We start from the raw sequence: 20,030 nt of genomic DNA on the forward strand, positions 1-20,030 counted from the left end.
GAGACATTCAGTCTAATGATCTTAAATGGTTTGTCTATTTATCTTTATTGACTTGTACTTTTCCAGGGTCATTAAGTACAATATGAAATGGATTGAAATGTTACAGCAAATGTAAACTTAAAACAAAGTGGGAGTTTCAATCAAGTACTTTTATTCTTAACATAACATATAGAACACATAAACTGAATGAAAGATGGTTTCAGGCATTTGTGAACACTGAGACTGTCCTCACAAACATGACAGTATAGGTCATTTGTTAAAATGTATCGAATTTTATTGTTATCCTGACTACTTATCCTATAATGGCCATGTGAACAATGACCAATGGACTCAAACTTATGACCAATGAGTAATGGCAGTCGTTGTGTGATGTTATAAAATTGCCAAAGGTTGGAGGTCAGGTGGATGGTTGTGTGGCCTTGACACAAGAGACTGCAGTCTACATCTGTCAGTTACATTCAACACTATTATTGCCATAGCTTAAAGGGCATTCCACTGATTTAGTATTAGTAAGTAAACTGACTTCATGTGTAAAATTTGGTGTATTGTCCCTGTAATCATGACCCCATTCTGTTGTCTGAGTTGCCTGAACTTAAAGAAGGATAAACAGTTTTGGATACTTTGGGGCAGAACTCCACAACAAGCTGATCATCACACACACACACACACACATGCACACACGCACACACATATACACACACTCTACACTCCTTTGAGCTCTATTTCTGGAGAAATATATGCCTCTTTGCAGCATTGTGACAAGTGTAGTAGACACATCAATGAGAAAACACAGAATACAAGTGTGGGTAATTACAGACTGCCTACAACCTCAGTGTTTGACTTTCAATTATTTCCCTTTTGTCTTTTTTATCCATGTCAACATTGCACAGTGGGAGATTCACACACACACACACACACACACACACACACACACACACACACACACACACGCATGCTCACATGCATGCACCAATTGTTCACAGCTCCCCACTCATCCATAGCTACAGATCAGGTTAGAGTGAAACTCCCAAAGCATGAAACTCCCACATGAAACTCCCAAAGCATCCACTGAATTCATCCATCTCTCCCTTAAAGCTGGGCCTGCTTTTCTGCCAAGCCTGTGTGGGTTTCCAGGGGGGTGATGGATATTATATGACCTCACCTTCCTCCCCGAATGTGCATCATTATGTTTCACAAAACAGCCATTACAATCTAGGGTGAATGGTCAGGTCGCGCATATGCTTTACTTTAAGAGGTAAATTGGTTGAGAGTAGTGAAGCACTGGTTCTCAACCTCAGGGTCTGGTCTCCCCTCCAGGAAGCTCTGAGATGATTTGGGGGGTCAAAGGGGAGATTTACATATGACATACAGTAAATATATGTAAAGAATATGCCAGTGCTTGTTTTACTTTTAATCCTTATTTTGACTTCAATAATCAAATGAATGTATGTGATACACATCCTTTCTTTTAGTGAGTCCATTACCCACACACCTATATCAGGGTGTTGCAGGCATCACTTCATTTTCATGGGGTTTTGAGATATTCATACGTATATAATGAGTGCAGGTAGGGGCACTGGAATGGCTGGAAGCTAGACCACTGTTTGGCTGATTAAAATGCCCAGCAGTAAGGAGGAGATAGTGATGCATAATGAGACAAAGATCAGTGTCAAACAACAGCGGCGCAACATGTGATTCCCAGGTGTTTGTACGAGGCTTTAAAGCATAATGATTCGACCTGTCTGAGGCAAAGGGATATGCATCCAATTTGAATATTTAAATGGCTGTAAGTTCGTGTATATAAAAAGAAGAGAAGGTCATATACCTCTGCTCTGTTCGGTCAGTTGATAAGCTGACCATTTTGTACTCCTATGAAACTCCATTATAAAACTGAATTCAATTTACGCAACACTTACTTTAATGCAAACTCTATTTTCTCTCACTTTACAGACACACACACACACACACACACCACAACACAAGAGCTTAGTCTTGCTATTTTAAGTGTCAGTGTTCCCCATTTTCAGTTTTCTGCAGTGCACTGCAACTGAGACAAGTGTACACTCATACACTTGTATGGCAATGACAGCATATTACAGGAAACCTATGGTGCATTTTTCTCACTACTGCCTTCTCTTCTCCCCCTTTCTCTGACTTCCTCTCTTGTTCTTTCCATCCCAACTCTCTGTTGGCTCTTACTTTATCTTACTGTCTTTATCTGTCCCTCTATCAATTTCCTCTCTCTCCTGCCAGCAAGATCTTCCAGTGATTGGAGTCTAACTCACTGAGAAAAAGGAGACGGCACAGAGCCAATGCTAATACTATGTTTCTATCTGAGAGCTGCTGAGTGTGTGTGCGCAAGAGATATAAGAACATCAATCAAGAGACATGCAGCAAAAGTACAGTGGTTGTGCCGACTTCTGGTTTGGCCGTAACAACTGTTCGCTTCATCCAAATTGGCGGCTAGTAAAGTAAGAGGAGTAGGAAAGAAAGAGGGTGGGGGCAGAGCAGAGAGAGCGAGATAAGGCGAGGGATTGGGAATGAAGATAAGACAGGGACATGAAAACAAATTTTCTCCCTTCTTCATCACCAACTCCTCCCAATCTCCTCTCAGTAGGACTTAAGAGTAATTGAACTTGTGCTTTTCTATACTCTGTATATCAGCCAGTGTTTTATTATAAGCAAATCTCCAAAACCCAACTGGTGACTTAAGTGACCAGACAATTGCTGACTGTTAGGATTAATAAGATTATGCTAGTTAAGATTTATTTTTATACTTTTCTCCAGTTTATTTCTCCTGCAGACTGCACGCATCTAATTCATAGTCTTCAAAAAATACTGTGAACCAGGACTCTGGTACCACTTGTGCAGTCAGCATGGGGCCTTGACAAGCCCTCCCACTGACAGACATAAAGGAATAGAAACACCCACTGCAGTCACTGAGCTAAAGTGGAGCATTTACTGTAATATAAGTCAGAGGGGCAAAAACATCTGCATTCCTTTTGATCAGCAATAAAAAAAACTTTGAGGCATATTGCTCTTTTTTTCTTTCTTCTGAGACACTGAGAAACAGAGAGAAAGAGAGAGAGAGAATTTGGCTTTGAAGCCATTGTGCTTGAAAAATATGGGACTCCTTTGCAGTCGCCTACAAAGACCTCGGTCAGCCGCTCTGGGCTGGATTTAAACTTTTAACTTAGCTGAGCTGCCCAGTTTTGGCCAACTACTGCTCCAGGCCATGTGGACAAATTACCCACATCACACCTGTTCATAATTCTGCTCTGTATCAGCACAGTGCAGCAGGTCTATACATGGGAAATAAATGTGACAGCGCTGACATAGGGGAAAGCATACGCTGGCACATGTTGCATCAATCACTTGTCAAAGAGATTTAGTCAAGGTTTGTCTTGTGTACGTGCCAGTGAGCAAGTATGTGAACTTAGGAAAAGGTGTGAAATGAGACGTAAATGGGAGCGTGTGAAGGCGTTTCAATTAAGGTATGTGCAGTGCTGTATGTGCATACTGTATGCATGATTATGAAAAGTGGCAATCATAGGAAATTGGCACAGCATGTCTTCACAAGAAAAGCATTTCATTAACGTGCATCTATTACTTCTTAGACAGTCGTCTCCTGCCTGAGCTTGACATGTGGGTAGGCAAGTAATAAAACTAAGTTAACATATAAATAGCTACATTCATATAGCACTTTTATCCAAAGTACTTTACAAGGTTTTTGACGCTCATTCACCATTTAACACAAACACTCAATGTGATGGCAGCAAGCCAGGAACAATTTGGGCTTCAGAGTCTTGCCCAAGGGCTAGGTAGGAACACTACTATCAAACAGCCCTAGTCATTGATAAGTTATGCAAAAAACTAGTGCATTAGTTGTTATATGTGTGAAGTAAAAGAGAGAAAGGTGAAAGACTAGAAGAGATTCAGCGGGCTCTTTTCTCCTTGCATGTCTCCATGGGTGGCAGCACCAGAGAGGACAGTGCCTTTGCTCTGCCTGTCTTCTCAAGTGTCCCAATCCTAGCTTGAATCAGACCTGGGCACTAGTGTGACTGAATATGGACTTACATACAGTATGTTTGATTTACTTTTTACACAACCTCAAAAAGCCTCAAAGCTTCTCTTCGCTCTTTTCCGCCAGTTGACTATTTGTGTGCTGTGAGCCAGGTAAAGTCTAGACAAGGCTCTCTGCCAACTCCACACAACAACTGCAGGCGCTCCGCTGAGTACGCCGAACAAAGACCCACTGTGTCGGCTTAACAGCAGCAGTGGAGTGAGCGCAGAGGGATGGCGGACTGGAAATCCAAGAAGAAAATGAAAGGTTCGTATTGTCAATATTTGGCAGGAAAACAGAGAAGTATGCAAGGACCCTCCATTTGACACACGGCTGCACAGAGAAGGTGCACCAGCTATGTACAAGTGTATCTGCAAATACACGCAGAGTGACACCAGGGTGTCATCCTCATTGAGCGCAACATCATTTTCATAAATTAGCAAGCTTGAGTAACACAACACAGGACAAGAAAGTTATTATCATAATAAGGTGCAAAATAGCACCTCTTTGCATCAGTTGAAAACCATAACCCTGTAATTAACAGGAAGAAAAGCAATTTACTCCTGCTTCGCAGCACAGCATCGCTCTCTCCCTGTTCCTCTTGGCATCTTTTAGGATTGTTTTAATTATTTCCTGGCATACTGACTGTATGACTAAAGCCTCTCCCTCCCCCCACCTTCCGTCTCTGTCTCTCTCTTTCCCACACACTCATTCGCTCTTCCCTTCTGTCCCACGCGTTTGGCATGCCATTACTCAGCTGCTAGAAATGAGAAACAAATCTAAACATCTGATTAGCCTGTAATCAGCCCCTTCACATCCCAGGAGGACAGAGGGAAGAGAGAGAAGAACATGGAGGAGACTGTGTGACTCAGCCCGTTTCACTCTGCAGAGTGACATTAAAATGAAAAACCAATGCAAGACAGCCTAAGACTGTCTGAGACATCCCGTCCTCTACTTTTAGATGATGCAATGTTGCCTCAAACAGTAGCTACATAGGCCCTGTCCCACATTGGATGGCAGTTTGGTAGTTTGAAGAAATATGCAGAGTATCTGCAGAGTAACGGGGTGACTTTGTTGGCTAATGCCAGTTTGACAACACGACAGCACTGCACATAAAGGACACAATAAAAAACAACTCACATGATTGTAACAGACATGGGTATATTACATACTCTGGTTTTGGATAACAAAGGACAGGATTTGGGAACTGCGATCAAATTTCAAACTGTCCTGTGCATTACAGACAATGACTTATCATCTGAAGCACATTCTCCAGTATTTGGGGCACCCCGTTACTCTTTTAAGTGATTATTATCTAAATGAATAGAGGTTGAATAAATACGCTGATACGATGATAACTGAACAAATGAGCGATGGTTTAGTCCAAGGGTTCCTGAAGTGCACTGGAAGATAGTTCGGACACAGGGTCTTAGATTTGTCTGTTTGCAGGTTTACATGTCTGTTGTCATGCTCCCAACTTACACATAAGCCTGGCAAGAGTTAGAAATTGAGAGATGCACAAGAGAAAGGACTGTATTTCATTGTGGTTACTTATTAAATAAAGAAAATACACACTGAATTACTGCTAAAACATTATTATATGTCCCCAAAGTAAGTAATTACTAATCTGACGTTTTGACATCTGTTTTACCACATAAAAAATACTACGCCATAAAGATGTACATTATAGTTTGAAAATAGCATGAAAAGGTTCCATTAATAACAAACTTTATTTACAGGTTGCAGTAACTGCACTCTGGTTTAAAAATATCTGGGGTCTCATTTATAAAACTGTGTGTAGAATCAGCACTAAAATTGTACGTGAGCGCAAAAGCCAAAAATGGCTCCACCCTCTTATATCCGATCTGCAAGACGGGGCATTTCTCTTGAGTAGTGACGTCGCTGACTGGAGGGGGACACACGCAAGACGGGATGGCCCCAGGTACTAATTTTCCCCCGTTTGGGGGAGACCAAATACATTCCACTTGTGTTTAAACATTTATTTAGGCTATACAAACAGCCCACTCACTTAACGAGACTGCTGTTAAAAGGAATATGACTGTATGAAAATATGATTTACTTAATAAGTAGTATTATATTTTCCATAATGTGTTTTTACAAGCAGCACATCACATCTACACACTGGCGCACAGCGTTTGGCTCGATAAGGCAACGAACATGTGATAACAATAGGCTATATACACTCGTATTTTGCTCGAGTAACGCCCTGAAAACGGCATCAAAATATAAATGTACCCTAATTTGTCCTCCTGTTCACCTTACTTATGAGAATAAATTGCACTGCATGCAAGTATTAATTAATATGATTCCCGATTAAACTGTAAAACATATTTGAGGCGTTCTTTTGCAGTGACATCTCCCTGTTTTTGTTTATGATCTTAAATCGGGTTCTTTTTGTGTGCTGCAAATTATCATAAATGGTGTTTTTTTTATTGCGAACTTCAGGTAAAGCAATCAAAGGGGTGTTTGTTTATTTTACAAAATAGTAGGCCTATTCATTGCAAACCGTTTCATCCTTCTGCCATGTGAGTCGCCGTTTCTCTTTTCTCCTCTTTTCTCCTCAGAATTTGCATGGAGGACCGCACATTCCCCTATCAAGTTTTTTTTTTTATAGTTCACAACCTTTGCTTGGGTAGTGGCGTACGCACGTTGCATTGCATAAAGAGACAGTGAGCTACTATAGCAAGAGAGGGAGCCAGCCACGACTAGCCCTGGCTAAATGTGACCGCCTTAATTTTGTCCTTAGACATAATCTGTACTTGGAAAAAAGGCACATAGCTACAGTGATAAAGTAAATAATAAAATACATAAAATATTAAAAAACAATTAAAATGCACTTTACTTGAACAAACTAGTTAAAAAGGACATAAGCCTTTCTATCAGTGACTCAGTTTGTTGTCCCAAAACTTCAACCCATTTTTTCTGCCCTTCACAGCTTCTGTGGTTACTGCTGTTTGTCTTGCAAAATGGTCCATAAAGTTATATAATTGTGATTCATCTTTTTCTGAAGAATCATATTGTTTTCCTGCGGACCAGCAGAGGATTTGTCTCCAAATGTGGGTTGTCATGCTGCGTGATTCATGATACTATAGAAACATTATGCCAAATACAGGAGACAACAGAAAGAAAGCAAGAGTTGGATTTATATATGTTTTTTTATCACATTTTTTCCAAACTCTGAGTGAACACTAATTTCAAACACTAGTTAAAAAAAAGTTTATAATCATTTATGGATTACTAAGCTACAACGATTATCTAATGCAACAATTCACACACATGGAGTAATCAGATGAAGGAGAAATGGCGATTGAGAGTTGCACAGATTGTTGTTGATGTCTGATCTGCTGTTAATACTAGATGATTGCTGCATACTCCTGACCTTTAATGACCTATAGCCTACACACAAAATGACCCAGTTACTGCGTTTGCAATGTTGTACTTTCAAAATGTAATAGGTTACCGATTACAAGTTACCCTATTTAAAATGTAATGTAGTGTAAATATTTAAATTACTTTATCAAAGTACTGTAACTTATTACATTTCATTTATTTTGGATTACTTTTCTAAATTTATTAAGAGGCAGTTGAACTGGCAGATGAGAACCAATCAAAAGCATCAGAACAGCATCAATCTTTACTAAACGGCAGTGGCTGGAAATAAGACATTTGTGCATGAAAAACATGTAAAGCAACAAAATGAACATTATTCAACATATAGCCGCACTTTTTACAGAAAATATTCAGAAGTAACCCCCAATGTTCTCATGAACATTTTCATCAGTAACTGTAATTTAATTACACTGTAATGGATTAGATTTTGGAATTACATGCAACTTTTTACTCCCCAACACTGTGCGTCTGCTGTTTTGGATTCTTTTGCATGGTTTGTTTTTAATGTGATTTGTTGAGGGAACTGGGGGGAGAGAGAGAGAGAGTGTGTGTGGTTGTAGGCAAAATCCATTTAGTTGTCACTTCTTTGTGGCAAACCTCTGGCCAAACAAATGTGCTCTGCTGTTCTCTGTGCATGGCCACTTTGAACTTTGGACTAACTTTTGGAATTAGTTAGCAAAAGTTCAGCTAAACTATTATTGATTTCCACTTTACTTTTAGCTTTCCCGTTTCATTCCCATTACCTTGTACTTTGTGTGCTTCGCAGCAACCAGAATATTTATCTGACCCAACATGCTTTGCACATTTGCAGAGCAGTCTCAGCCAATCAAATATCCATTAATGACAATCTACTTGTATTATTAAAAACTTGTGACAGTCGTTGGGTGAATTACTCCTCGCTGGCTCCTTCCCAACATTATATCCTCCCCAGTGCTCTTGGTGTGTCTTGCTGTCACCTTTCTCTCATGTCTCTTGCATCCCCTCTATTGCTCTCTCTTTCTGCCTGTGTTGGTGATCCTGCGCAGACAGGGACAATTTCAGGCAGATCTGAAGGTGATCACACTGTCTGACCCTTCACAGGTCAGCCTTTGTAGGATTCGAAACCTCTCTCTTTCACACACAGACTCAGTCATCCTCACAGTCTGTCCGCCTGTCTGTCCGTTGATCTGTCTCACTCGTGCTTTTCTCATCTCTTTCCTTACCTGGGCTCCTCAAAGCTACCTGCGAGTTTTCGTGGCTGACATTCCAGAAACCCATTCCTCTTCTTTTAAGTCCGATCCCTTTCAACTTGTATATGACCAGAGTGAGAAGTGAAAGTAGACAGGTAGCTGCTGAATAATGGATAACCCAACTGTTTGAGATTCTCTCTATTTTCAAAACCAAGGAGAAGAAAATAACTTGAATGTATTTTAGAGGAGATTGAGAAGTCGTAGTCGAGGGGGAGAGCCAAGTCTGAAGACCTCTGAGCATAGGCTAAACTGGGACATATAGCGCAATGTGGCAAGATATACTTTCAGAAACACGCTGGAAATGTTTATGTTTGCTATTGCCATTTTTTTCCATCACACTTTCTATCTTCAACTGTTGTTCAAAGCACTCTCTTTTATCCATCTACAGCTCCTCCATGTGGGTGCAAATCTTTGTTTCAACCTGTTAGCTGGTTTCAGTAGAGAAATGCGGCAAATATATACTCTGATCACTTGAAAAAAATAAAACTAACCACACACACACACTAGACAAAAAGAAATATCAAGAAAACATAGACAAGAAAAGCACAATTGTCTTGTGTCTCCAATGTTAATATCAACTCTGCACAGATGCTCTCCTCCATGATTCACTGCTACAGACAGTGTTCAAACTACGGCCACAGGTGCACTTAAGGTCCTTTACTTTTCTGTTAAAAACATCATCCTCTTCCCATCAAGCCTCAATTACTTCTGTGTAAATAGTTATCCAACAACTGATGAAAGTCCTGTCGCTGGAAATGAGACCTAATTAAATTAGACAAACTTTCTTAATGACACTTTAGATTATTTGCTCTCCTCTTCATAGCCTGCTGGATTGGCACTGGAGCAGTGTGAGGAGTCGAGGTTTAAGATAGAATTTGAGAAATATCAGAGTAAGCTTTCTGACTGAACTTTCTTCCAAATTTCAGGGAACAAAACTACCCTGAAGTGCTACATACTTCCTCAATGTCAAGTGCCCACGCATCAAGCAAAACACTTCTGTAGTCGGAGGTTAACCAGAGATGAACTTTCGTCAAAAGCAAGTCCAACTCTCTCCGTGGCTTTCTTCTTCAGCACTCTCATAGAAGCATTCTGCTCGACTAAAGCTCCAAACCAGTCAAGAGGTCTAGAAAACTTCTTCAGCAGAAACGTGAGACAAATCCCCCCAGAGCCTAATAGTTTGGCCTAAATACTGAACGGGATTAAAATGACTCATATTTGCTGTATTTATGTAACATGTCCGATTACGAGTGAGAATGAGAGCATGGACTATTTAAGGTCAGTGAAAGTGTTGCATTTAGTGATGCACGAGAAAAGAAAAATTGCTTTGTTGTTGTTTTTAATTATTCTTTTCACCACTGTGCCAAATAGGTAAATTAAAAACATGCCTTTTAGCTCCAAGCACTGTTTTGATTAATGCTTTTTTTTTTATTATTAAAAATTATTAATAGTTGCGTCACTTGACTCATGTGAGAGGGAGGTGTGTGAAACATTTATCTCCTCCTCCAAAAAAAAATCATCAGCATTATGAAAGGAAAGAAGACAGGCGATGAGATCATTGGCGACTGCAAGACCGTTTGGTACTCATCAGAGTTTGGGCTTCTTCACTTTGTTTGTGGTCAAAGTGTTAAAGATTTCACTTATTTATTTGCTGAAATGTTACACCCTCGCAGGCTAATAACCTGCTTCTCAACAACATTAAGGAGGGAAAAAAAAGGTAAAGGAAAGGTATCTAATAACCTGGATAATGAGATAGCCCCTTTTAACCCTGCTTGGTTCTGCTTGGCTGTGGGCTAAAAAAACAGCCTAATGAGAAGCTTCACAGCACAGCCTGTTACTACACTCACTACGGCTTTTGAAGCAACTTCATGCAGTCTCCAACTTTAAATAGAATCAATAATTGTTGTAATTTGAGTGATTAGACCTCCAATTAACATTTTCGATTAATGTTCATGGAGGTAGTAAGTTGTCTTATATCTTGATCTTGATTCTGTCATAACATAAGACTGAAACTGCAGTGATTATGTACGGAGGTGTCATAAGGACCCCCGCTTCACCTCTTTCTCCTTTTTGTCCTCAGTGAGATTCCTGCAATTGCAGGTCACCTGATTGCTGCTGAGATCGCCACCTGCCGGCACACCTGTCTTGCATCAGCTGTTTCTGTACAAACAAAAGATCACTTTCACATCGTCTGAGCTTTTGTTCTTAGCATTCTAGCCATTGGCGTTATCTTCCCTGTTCTTTATTGCCCGTTATATGCCTGCTATTATGATGCTGACTCCTTAACAATATGCCTTTTTCATGGCAAACTATTTTACTTTTCATAGCAGGAAAAGCACAGGTGTAGCTAATGATATTAATGGTGGCACCGCTCCATTTAGTGGAGTGTTTAAATATCTATCATTTCAGTCTGTTACAGACTTACAAAAGCATACTAAGTTCATCTTTTCCGGTTAACTAAATAAAGTGATCTACCTTTTCGTCTTTGTCAGTAGGGTTTAAAATATCAAGGAGTGATTGTATGTTGCTCAAAATGTTTGGCATTTTGTTTTTGACATTTGCTTTCTTGCTGAGATTTTGTCTGTTCAAAATAAAGCTGCGTCTCTTTTGTCTTCCTGTAAAATATTTTTGACAAAACATCTTGAACGTGTGGGCGAACATACATTCGTCCAATCACATATGATTTGGGTCAACTAGCTAACCATGCCCATCATATAAAAATACTCTTGACAGTTAGCTAGTGGGTTGTCGCAGCGGCGGTGCAAAATCATACTAGAAGGTCTGTGTTTGCATTTAGATTTATGTACATGTCAAAACAACATGGTTTATTAATTTCCCCCTGGTTTTCCTCCTCCTTATCTAACTATGCAGGTGAAAGAGTAAAGGCCATGTGGTCCAAATCATACTGCTGCCATATTTATAAAGACGCTCTAACTTCTGTTTCACTGCAACTTTAACTACTTTTTGCATGAAGACATTTTTCTGATGAACAACCTCACGTAACTTGGCCAAAATGCCACCTGCAATGATGAATTTAGTTGTAGCAGCATATAAAATATTTTTATAAATAATATTAATCCCATCTGAATGGGGCCTGAGTCTGCTTGTAGGTTGAGCTGCTGTCCAGAAATGTCACGCATGGCAGATTTGCACAGGTTTAAGAATGCGATTGACCGCGGCAATTATTATGAATCACAAAGGACCCCAAGTAACAATTGTCCTGTGCAAACAGGTCTTAGCTGCTCAAAATAATGCAAATGTTTCATAAATTGAGTTGCTTAAACAAATTTAACAGCTGGCTAGTTTGTGTACCCTTGTTTCTCCACATGCTGTTTGATGTCAAAAAGTGCACACACCAGACTGCTAAGTAAAATGTAATGTAGGCATGGGAAGGCCTGTTTATGTCCATTATTATTCCCAATATTAACATACTGGTCCATGAGTTAAATGTTAAAGAATTAAGTAGTAGTCCTCACAAATATACACATACAATCATGCATGTGTGTGTGCTGGGCACTGTGTGCAATACTGACTCTGACCAGCGAGTCACAGCGATTGTGTTCCATGTCAAATGCATTTGACCTACACACCCCAGGGGGCAGACACACTGAGACAAACAGACACACACACCCTGAGACACACACACACACCTATGCACAGAAACAAATACTCTTGTGCAGTTATGCAGAGACAGACAGGGTAGGAGAGAGGAGCGTAAACAGATCTCCTCTTTTTTTGCCATTTCACTCTGTGAACTCTCTCTCTCCCTATTTCCACCTCTCTAGCTGTCTGTCTTTGACAGTGTCCTCAACCCGTCTGCAGGTCACAGTTATGACACTTCAAAGTCACTGTTGCTGGCAAAATGTCAGAGGATGAAATGACAACAAACATAGAGGCCATGAAATAAATTCAGAAATGTATGAAGGAGATGATAGGAGCAGAGCAGGAAGTATAAAGTTAGAAAGATGCAGATATACGACTCGGAAGATCAGTCACAGATGCAAAGAAAATGTCAAAAACACAGAGCCCTCCGTGGCTATAGATAGATGAAACATCATCAAAATCTTTGGAGAAGGCTTTTAAGTGATCGATATAGCTTGAAAATCAAAATGTAAATATCAAAATTGTGTGTTTGTGTGTGTGAAAGAAAAAAACCCATAAACAGACAGAAATTATTTCTGTACCATTGAAACTTGAGTCTTGTGTCAGAGGGAGGTCTTACTGTTGGAGTGCTTAACAGGAGAACTGGATGTGGTAAATGGGTTACTGAAGACCAATCTCTGCAGAAGGACAATTGGATAGGGCACCGTCTAAGACTGAATGCAGAATGACTGTTTTTTACTTTATACTTGGTTTAGTGAAAACCTTTTTGGCTGAGGCTCCCTTCACTCCTGCATGGTCTGCATGAAATCAGTGTTTACACATAAGAGAGACAGTTTGGCTTTTGACTTTTACAACCCTGTCTCTATGTCTCTACCAATTACATAAATTTAGATACGAGGTACTACTAATCTAAGATTCCTTAGGCCTACAAGATTCTTTGCAATGCTTGTGTCATGACTCCATGGACGGCAATGCGGGTTTGGTACAGATATCCATGGTGCCTAGCCTTGCATCCTCTCAATTAATTTTCGATTTCCAAGGGATATTATTAACTGGCGCAGATAAAAATGCCTATGGACCCAATTGGATAGACCTCCAACCAATCAGAGCAACGTAGCACTGAGCGACAAATGCAAGTTGGGGTGCTGCTTGGTCCATTTCCAAGCAGGATACAGACATGGCAGCCTGGTCAGAAACTTTCTTAAATTACAGCTAAACAGTATAATCAAATGTGTTTTCTAAAACATTTTAAAATAGGCATCACAGTAACAGTATCTTGATTTATATTTGATGAGCACTGCCTAGTTTGATAGTTGTCAGCTGTACTTTATGTTTAGTGCTAATTACGCTTAGGTTCAGTAACATAACATTATATCTGTTTATCAACAGGTTAACGTTGCCATCGTGAGCATGTTAGGATGCTGATGTTAGTATTTAGCTCAAAACACTTCTGTACCAATGTACAGCCTCAGAGCTAGCATGGCTGTAGACTCCTATGCTATGGACTTACTTGCGTAGTGCATTCATTTCAACAGGGTCTCAAATCAAACACTACAGCCGTTGTGCGTTCACCGGAAGGACGATCGCAACATTTGACTGTTTCTTCTTCTTTTTGATGGTGAATTGTAACCGAGTGGATCATTATTGCCAACACTTGACTGCGATTGTCACCCGCCAAAATATGTTCCAGGTTGTTTGCTCACTTGACAATTGGAACTGCTGCAGCTTATTGTACAAAAGTGTGCTTCCTAACCTAACTATTGGTGGGCAATGATCTATGCTTTCATTGTTTTTTTCTACATTACTTATTGCTTTTGATGTACAAAGCTTGTTTTAGATTTTAAATTAATTTGTGACCATTGACCAATGTTAACACAACTGTCAAGGTTAAATAATGAAGGCAAGGACACAAACCACCAAAATACAAATAGACCTTGGAACCACATGAAACTATTGGATAGAGATTTAAAGAAAACTTGAGGCCTAAAGTAGTGTTTAAGAGAGCACATTTCTTGGTCTTCTTGACAAAAAACCCCAGAACAAACAACAACTGCCCTACATAGGTATTCCAGTAGAGTGCTGGTACTACTGAGAAACATTTGTATTCAGAGACCAGTTTGTGCTGTCAGACATTTTGAAATTTATATGGTCACATGACCTGACTGGTGATCTCAGACCACCACTCAAAGCTTTATGGGCACAGGTCCTGACTCCTACACAACATTCAGTGGAACAACTCCACGTTATGTAGCATTTGATACTGACACAGTGACTACGTTTTACAGCACATAAAGCAGCATCAATTATTTCAGCGATAAAGTCACGATCTGGTGAGTTTTATTTCTGTGGGTCATTATTATCCCCATGTGTTTACTTAACACTATTTTTACGTGATATATAACTCCAAGGGTGCAGAAAAAAAGAGCTATCTAAATTGAGTATAAATTAGGCCTGAAAGCCAATAAATGCAATGATGAGTTTTCCATCTTGTAAAAGGAAGTGCAGCACACGCTGTGGGGCTTCCTCTGGCAGCAAGAGGAATAATTTTTATTGTAGCATATAGTGAAACTAATAGCATTCCTGTTATGATGATGGTAATATTAGAGGGAGGCCTTTTTCCGTAACATAGGTGAAGTTAATGAGCTGCCCCAGTCTGTGACTTTTCTGTTGACTGGGGTGAATGGTTAGACCTGTGCCAGTAAATTGCAGATTGTCTGGGAAATATCTTTCATCTGTTTACAGAACACAGACAGACAAAGCAGCCAGGCAAAGGAGAAAGGGAATGGGAGGGATGTGAATCAGTTGAGAGGGACAAAAAGATGGAGTGATGAGGGCTCAGAAACACACAAGAGAAGTGAGAACTGACATTAAAATGTCAAGACAGGAGAAAACGATGACCTGGCAGGCTACAATTGTGGATCATTGACACTTTGTTGCCTGCCAGGTCACCTTACTATTATCATCTCAAAGCTTGCTGACATAAGACTACTGCCCTTATATGAAAGAAAACTTTAAGTGCTGCTCAAAGAGTCCCATTAGCAAACGATATGGAACATAGTGAAACTCACTTTACTGACAGTACAAAGCCGGGAGTTACAGCAGATGACATTCAATCACTCAATACAAGCAAGCTCTCTCCCATTCTTTTTGTCTGCTCATTTTCCCATACACAGTTTTGCAGCTTGATTTCAAGTATTACCCCAAGCTCCTTACCTGATGCTCTGTATCTGTAATATATCCGGATCGGTAGCATTGAGTAAGGCCACAAAGCTGCCCAAAGGAATGTTTTCCATCATGGTGACTGTCAGGGGGTCGGGGAAGAAGATGGGGCCCTCGTTGATGTCGAGGACTGTGACATGGACAGTGGCTGTGGAGCTGGGGCCGTAGCCAACATCAGGAACCAGAGGATCCTCGTTCTCTACTTTGATGAGTAGCATGTGGAATGCATTGGCCTCATAGTCCAGAGGCTGAAGAGGGAAAATGTTTGGGAATGTAAGGTAAAGGTCATGGGTAAGGGTAAGGGCATGTCACCTACTGCAGTATATGAATGTATGGATCAGTTTCATATACTTTACCTTGACAACAGACAGCATTCCCTCGTTATTGTCTGGATTGGTTTGGATCTCAAAGCTCTGTGTGGGATCCCCGTTAATTATAGAGTAGGTAGCTCTCCACGCCCCTGTGTCTGGGTCATCCCTGTCATCTACAGTCAGGTTGACCACCACACCTGTCGAGCCTTCGTACACGTACGCCTCAAACTGTTAGGGGGGACAGAGACACAAATGAGAGAGCAAAAAGAAGAGAGGATACCTGAATGTAGGGACTATAACAAAACAAACAAAACTGGACTCGGACAGAGAGGATGCCACAGATGAAGACTTTCTATTAGGATTTTTACTCTTATTTTTCTATTTCTAATTTTTATACTCTGAAAGCAGCTGAAAAGAGGTGACGAAATTATTGGAAAGAAGGAGAGAAAGAAAGGAAAAAAAGAAAAAATATGTAAAGAAATGTAATAGTTGGACTGTTGAGTTAGATAATCTGCAAAATGCCTAACATTAATTGACAGTAGGAATAATAAACATGTGAATGCATGGACAAACAGCATACATAACAGAATAAACACTTTTGTGTCCTCCATCGTCAATTCTTCACAGTGCATCTCATTTCTTTTTCAGTGTCAATCACTCCCCACCTCTCTGCTTATTGTTGGCAGCAGGCCTCAATCAGATTCCTATCAATGCATTCTGCCAGCAAGGTTCCCACTAAACACTACATTGTGAACAGGGATACCCTTGCAGAAGCTCAAGCGGCACGCAAGCGGTTCTGTGAGTGAATGGGTGTGTGTGTGTGTGTGTGTGTGTGTGTGTGTGTGTGTGTGTGTGTGTGTGTGTGTGTGTGCATGCGTCAGGACCATTATGGTGTCAGAGCTTACAGTGTAATCTTTCAAACACAGAACACTCTGTTTAAGGATAGCGCTGGTCCAGCCTAGATTACAGCGTCTCCTGTCAGCCCACGGTATTGTTGTTTCACAGATTACCCTCTTACACTGCTTGGCTCCATGCATTTATCTGAAAAGAGACAAACATTGATTTCTTCTCTTTCCTTTATTCTTTTTTTTTATTCATCCAAAGCTTGTTTAAAAACACTTTGAACCATTCACAGTCATTTAGGCCACAGAGGATAGAAACACAATGTTCTTTAAAGAAGGAGGTTATGTTTGTACCCACATGGGCATTGTTTGTGCCTTTGTCCTGCATGCCTGCGGCAGTTACAAGAGCATCATGTGAAAATTAGGAGGCTGTTGCAAACCCAGTACTAATTTTTTAAACAAGCTGGATGCAGTGAAATTTAAATAGAACAGCAATTGCCTTAGCTTTAGTGAAGAACCCTGAAGCAGTGAAAGCCATTTTACGAACATTACCTAAATGCCCCCACTGCACCTACTCAAAGACATAAGCACTGAGATCAGAGACAAATGCACATCATTGGCATTCACATGCTCATCATTGTCCTCTGGACTTCAAACTGCAGATAAGACAACATTTGCAAGCTCCCTCTCCCTCCCTCTCTCTCTCTCTCTCTCTCTCACACACACACACACACACACACACACACACACACACACACACACACAAATACAGTACAGACACACAGACAACAGCCGGTCAGACTAGGTTTAATCATGTGGGGCAGTCATGCGGTTGGAGGAAACGCTGTATTCTGTGTGATGTGGCCACTGGGCTCCTGCCCTGCCGCTGATAAGGCCCCAATTCCACCTGGAGCACAAAGCAACCAGTCACCTGAAAGACTAGAAGGAAATGACTAACTATGAGGCAGAGCTTCTAGCCTGAAATGACTTAAACACATTAAGAGCGAGAGGGGAGGGATGACGAAAAAGGGAAAAAAAGGTCTGCCTTCAAGTTTGCTTTCATCCATGTGTGCGTGTGTGTGTGTGTTCTCTGCTTTCTATCTGAAACCCCCCAGCCCCAGACACACAGCCAATTACAGTAGTGGTTCTTGCTTGCTCCAACCTCATAAAAAGATGACCACATGGCCAGGGCAATGCAGGTCAAGAACCACATAAAGTCACACAGTGGGAGCTTCAACAATGGACACACAACAACACGCACACATTGATGCATGTACATTAAGTAATACACTTGCAGAGAAACACAGACAGAGAGACAGACAGTGTTAGCAGTGCCCATAAATCACAGAGCCCTTCACTTCATACATTTTAAGATTCCAGGGAGTAAAAACTACAGTGTGGTATTGATTTTCTGTTTCCCATCTCCATTTGTGCCTCATGACTTTTTCAATAATCTGTCCCATAAATCTTAAAGGTAATGTCATGCTGCCAAAAGATAACTGGGTGATTTGAGGCAAAACAACTTAATAAGAAAAGATAAATAAATGTATAATGTCAACTTTCAGTTTTGACTGATATTTATATCAATAATAGTGAGGTTGGCTTGCGTTTGTTTGTTATTTCAGTGCGTAACATGTCACGTCATGTGTACCTGCTTACCTTTCAATGTGAACCTGCAGTAGGAACATAATGTTGTAGCTTGATGTGCTGACCCACAAATTGCTCTGTTCTTAAAAATCAATACATTTTCTTACTTGAAGTACAATTAAGTTTGCATGTTTTGGTCTGTTTACTTAAACTCCCTCTATGCATCCATTGGTTTGCATTAATTGCAATATGTAATATTGCATTGCATACAACATGTATTAGCAGTTGACACTTGTCCATTATAGTCAAAGTCAAGTCTGATTCATTTATGTTAAAGTTATATTATTGCAATTGTAGCAATTATTTTTTCTATAGTAGTACTATGGGATAACATAATACAGGCATTGTAATTACCTCATATAATTAAATAATTTCTTGTCATTGCTGGAAATAAGATTATTACCTGTAGTTTGTGCCATTACACATGTCAGTCAAAATACTACAGTATGCACAGTGGTGGAGCAAGTTCCATCTGCTAGCTGATGAAACCCAATAGGTTTAGCATTTGCAAGGTCTGAGATTACATTTTTAGCCATGTATAACATAACTCTAGAGACGGCAATGTCAGTCTGTAGTTCGGTCAGTCGGTCTACCACTTTGACCACATTATCAATAAATAAATTGCATATGGAACAATATAACACATAGATTGTCTGATCCATTTACCACTACTGCAGATCAATCAACTGAAACAATACAGTATCAGTATTATCATTTACAGGACGAGTGAGGCAGGGGCCTGTTCAGGGAGTTTCCTGGAGTGGTGCGGGCCACCCCTGAAATCTGATTGGCCACGACAGGTCCCACACCATTATCCTAAACTATTATCGGCTATGTGACAGAGGTGGAACCTTAATTCAAACAAACTGCTTGACGAGTAAAAGGCTTATTTATTTAAAGTTTGTTTGTACTTCATACTGTGACTGAATTATTGAATATGGATTGTTTTCTTTTGTATGGAACCTAGCAGACTTGGAAGTACAATTTTTTTTTGAGGACTTAAAGAATAAAATATAGAATTTTTATATTACATTTGTATGTTGCCACTCTGTTGTGTACACTGTACAGTTTTTAAGTAATTTAAGTAAGAACATAAATGTTAAATAAATGCTATTCCAATATGTGTGTGGGGGGAATTAATTCATGCCACCTCTGCACAAGTCAGTGCCTCACCTGGGCCAACCCAGTCAATAAAGTCTGGATACACCACTGCAATGAGGAACCATTTGGTGCTCCAGAAGTCAAGTATTAACAAAAATAACATATCAGAAACAACAACTGCAATTTATTTACAATTTAGTCTGCAATAAGACAGATGTTTTAGACCACATCCCACCATGGTAAGATATTTGCCGAAGTGTGACAATGCTCAACCTAAAAGTGGCTTTCTTTCAACTTCAGCCGTTTGGGATGAGGACTCAGAAGCTAAGGTAGGAAACATCTGCAAACCAAAGCAGGTTGACATCTAAAAACACAACACAATTCCACAAAACATTCATCTCGACAATGTCAATAACATTCAATATACCTCCTCTTCAACAGATGGGGGGTGCAAATGAAAGCTGGTGAAGGGCCCGAGAAAGAGATGTGAAGCCTTGGAAGAGTATACACATCTGTCAGCTTTACCGAGTAACACTAAATGCTCACTGCCTCATTAACACTACTATGGAAATTGCCTCCTATTTCTTATAATGGCTTTTAATTTGCC

At 40.2% G+C, this 20,030-nt stretch overlaps 1 protein-coding gene across 2 annotated transcripts in view; it reads right to left on the minus strand.

Moving 5' to 3' along the window:
- The window catches only part of cdh13 (cadherin 13, H-cadherin (heart)), a 370,680-nt gene that overhangs the window by 67,804 nt on the left and 282,846 nt on the right, over positions 1–20,030 (minus strand). For both annotated transcript variants that reach the window (XM_046037993.1, XM_046037992.1), the window contains exons 10-11: positions 15,879–16,061; positions 15,517–15,770 (exon numbers count right to left, since the gene is read on the minus strand). In XM_046037993.1, the coding sequence (XP_045893949.1) occupies positions 15,517–15,770; positions 15,879–16,061 (437 nt within the window). The remainder of the gene's footprint in view (positions 1–15,516; positions 15,771–15,878; positions 16,062–20,030) is intronic.

Source organism: Micropterus dolomieu, linkage group LG22 (genome assembly GCF_021292245.1).
Source record: "Micropterus dolomieu isolate WLL.071019.BEF.003 ecotype Adirondacks linkage group LG22, ASM2129224v1, whole genome shotgun sequence".
NCBI classification, from domain to species: Eukaryota; Metazoa; Chordata; class Actinopteri; order Centrarchiformes; family Centrarchidae; genus Micropterus; species Micropterus dolomieu.